Genomic DNA, 3,275 nt, shown 5'->3' with positions numbered 1-3,275 from the left:
CCTTCTTCAGGTCTTTTACAAAACGGAAGAGAACAAAATAAACATTCTCTCAACCGATGCTAACAAAATCAGGGAATTCTACTTCAATCTTTAGTTAACAATTTTCATTTGTTCTTTAAACAAAAACAATACAATTTGTTTTTACAGCTCATTTCTACTTGCTTTAACTCAAATACAATTTGTTTCTGATAATTTTATTCAAGGATTTGATTTCATTAAAACATGTATTTCATTGTTTTCCCGCAGGCTATTAAGTCTGGTAGTATATCAATTTTAATTTCAGATGGAAACAGATAGAAGCCGAGTACTATAATTGAATTGAAAAAAAAAAGGGCCTTCAAGACAATCTTAGAATAATATAGCTTAGATTATAGCATTTTGAAGAAGAAAAAGCAGCAGGTATGTTTGGAGCTATGTGGTGTGTGTGTGTGTGTATCATTCATGCCCACAGATACATTTTTACAGTCTTTGAAGAAAGCAAGGCACATGATTTAGACCACACTGCTAAAAGAAGCAGGGCTAGGAGGAAAAGGTATTTCAATGGTACCTTCCAACATCAAAATCACCTTCCTCATTGAAGGACGAAGTGATGGCTCTTCTTGAATGCACCACAGTCCAATGCAAACCATTCTTTGCAAGGCTTGTTCATCCACTTCTTCTGCCACTTCTTCTGCACTAAATAGCTTAAGCAGCTCATTGGCCTTAGAACAGCTGTAAACCCATTCTGCAAGAATAGCTTCATCATCTGGAACATCCACACTCACACTCCTCCTGCAACATATGATCTCCAAGAACATAATCCCAAAGCTGTAGACATCTGTTTTCACAGTAATGGGTTGGTTCTTATACCATTCTGGGGCAACATATCCCCTAGTTCCCCTGACCCCTGTAAGTGTCCTGCTTTGGTTTGGCATCAACAGCTTTGCCAACCCAAAGTCTGAAATTCTTGCACGCTGATGTTCATCCATCAATATATTATTGGGATTTATGTCACAATGGATGATTTGGGTCTCACATTCCTCATGCAGATAATGGATGCCTCTAGCTATGTCTAAAGCAATTTGAACTCTTTCTTTCCAACTTGGCTTTGTTTCAGATTTGAAGAGAAAGTTCGCAAGTGATCCATTGCTCATGTACTCATAAACAAGAAGTATGTTGGATTTTTCATGGCAGTAACCAAGCAGGCGGACAAGATTTCTATGCTGAGTTCTACCTATTGACCTCATTTCATTCTGGAATTCCAACTCTCCTTCACTAGCCACTTTGTCCAGTCTTTTTACAGCAATGACCTTCCCATTCATCAAAGCTCCCTTGAAAACAGTCCCAAAAGCTCCCCTTCCCAACCTTTCATTGAAGCCATTGGTTGCCTTCTCAAGTTCTTCATAGGTAAATGATCTTAGATTGAAATCCTCAACAAATTCTCCATTTGCCTTTTTAGAGAGTACTTTGAATATAGAAACACGGTGTTTGAAAATAAGAGCAACAGAAATTGCTAGAATAATGAGCCCAAAAGTTGAACTTGTAGCACCAGCAACTAAAATACCAATTTGTAGCCCACTCTTGTTATTCTTAGGAATCATAATTGAGGAATCATTCCTGGTTGGCATCTCTCTTGGTCTTTCCTTGCCCCCCATTTCTCCATTGCTAATCTTGATAAGAGTTACCATTGTTTCACCATCGTTATTCGTTCTCCCAAATCGCAATGGAAGCTTTTGTTTTTTGCACTCTTGGTTATCAAATAAGGCAGCTTCACAGTTACAGTCTCTTAAACATTCATCTCTGCACTCAGTTTTGTTGCTAGATCGGACAACAGAATCTGAGTCAGATTCCCATGTGATACTTTCCAATTCCAGAATAGTATAATTAGTGCTCACACAATCATCTACACTGGATTTTCGCTTGCAGCCCAAATTCTCCTGACCAGGGTTAATGAAATCAAAACCAAGAGGACAAGTACATTTGGTGTTTTGGTCTAGAGGAATACAATATGAATTCAAGCCGCATAAGCCTTTGGGAAGGCACTTGTTCTCACAATCTTGATATGCAACCAACCAAGTACCATTTTGATCCAAATTATATGAATATAATCGAAATAATCCATCTGCATCGATTGTTAAACGATAAATGGGATTACCAAACACAGTTTGCCCATCATTTAGAGTTCGTATATTAAAGCCTGTAGCATTTAACAGGTATAGCTTGCCATCAGTATCAAGATTCAGACTCACATTATCTCCAGCAGTAAATGTAGCTGTATTCCAGTAAAGAGAATCGACTCCTGCTGCATATTGCGTAGGATACATTGCCAGATTTCCATCTCTTTGCATCTTGAGTCGAAATCTTCCAGTTGTATGATTTGTGTTGGAGATGCTAGACACCAGCTCTTCCCCTGCCAAAAGGCTTTGTCCTGGTAAAATGGTGTCTGTTGGAGCACGAAAAGTCTGCCATATAATCCTTGAGTCTGAATCATAGAGTACGAAGTTACCAGAGTCGAGCATGGAGGCAGAGGAAGCAGGCTGAGACGTGTTTGCGAAAGGTATCTGCTGGCCATATTCCCACTGCAAGATAAGCCTGCCATCACTGCTCAAGATCAAGGTCACATCCCTTGGCAATGGTGGGTCATCCCGGTTTGCTGTCCATATGATAGTTTTCTGTTGACTTTTCGCAAACCAAATCCCAATTGCAAAACCTTCTCCATTTGGATAGAAACCAAAGGCAAAATGGCCAGAATGAGAGGGCCAATATGAGTTGTTAGTCGGAGTGAGAACAGAACCTAGGCTAACATTGGAATTTATTTGTTGAGCTGTTGCAGTGCGAGAAAATATGGAACTTGGACTTGAAAGAAGAAGAAGAAACAGGAACATTGCATCAAATTTTCAATGTTAAACTTGTTAGGACCCTTGGCTCGTACTTCTAAAGGCACAGTTGATCCTTTTACTTCAATTCCTATATATGCAGAAGGAATCAAATAAAATATTAATGATTCACGTTCGCTATGCAAAATTCTAAGTCAACAAAAGCAAAATTCTATCTTTGAAAAACTAATTTGAACTTTGAGTAGTCTAACTTCAAGTAGAAAATAAATTTGATAACATTCAAGTGTAAGTTTGTGCTTCTTGTTTTTCTTCTTGATAGATACAAATATGCTAAATGCCTTCACTAGTAAATGTTTTTCGTCTATATAATTGTGACAACAATTGTTTTTTAAAGGATTGACAACATTTGTATAAGATTTACTTTGCAGTCAATTTGAATTATGAGGACATCATAATTGT

General features: G+C 38.0%; 1 protein-coding gene across 1 annotated transcript; it reads right to left on the bottom strand.

The window, feature by feature from the left end:
• Nucleotides 1-286: 286 nt before the first annotated feature.
• LOC131174786 (G-type lectin S-receptor-like serine/threonine-protein kinase LECRK3) lies at nucleotides 287-2,903 on the bottom strand. Its single transcript, XM_058138735.1, has one exon. It carries the CDS (start codon nucleotides 2,862-2,864, stop codon nucleotides 492-494), a length of 2,373 nt encoding a protein of 790 aa, XP_057994718.1. The 5' UTR covers nucleotides 2,865-2,903; the 3' UTR covers nucleotides 287-491.
• Nucleotides 2,904-3,275: the final 372 nt, after the last annotated feature.

The sequence above is a fragment of the Hevea brasiliensis genome, chromosome 16 (assembly GCF_030052815.1).
Source record: "Hevea brasiliensis isolate MT/VB/25A 57/8 chromosome 16, ASM3005281v1, whole genome shotgun sequence".
NCBI lineage: Eukaryota > Viridiplantae > Streptophyta > Magnoliopsida > Malpighiales > Euphorbiaceae > Hevea > Hevea brasiliensis.
This window is presented reverse-complemented; position numbering and strand designations above follow the sequence as displayed.

Bases quoted from the DNA above. Each gene is read 5' to 3' on its own strand.
- LOC131174786 (XM_058138735.1), bottom strand. From the start codon at position 2,864: ATGTTCCTGTTTCTTCTTCTTCTTTCAAGTCCAAGTTCCATATTTTCT.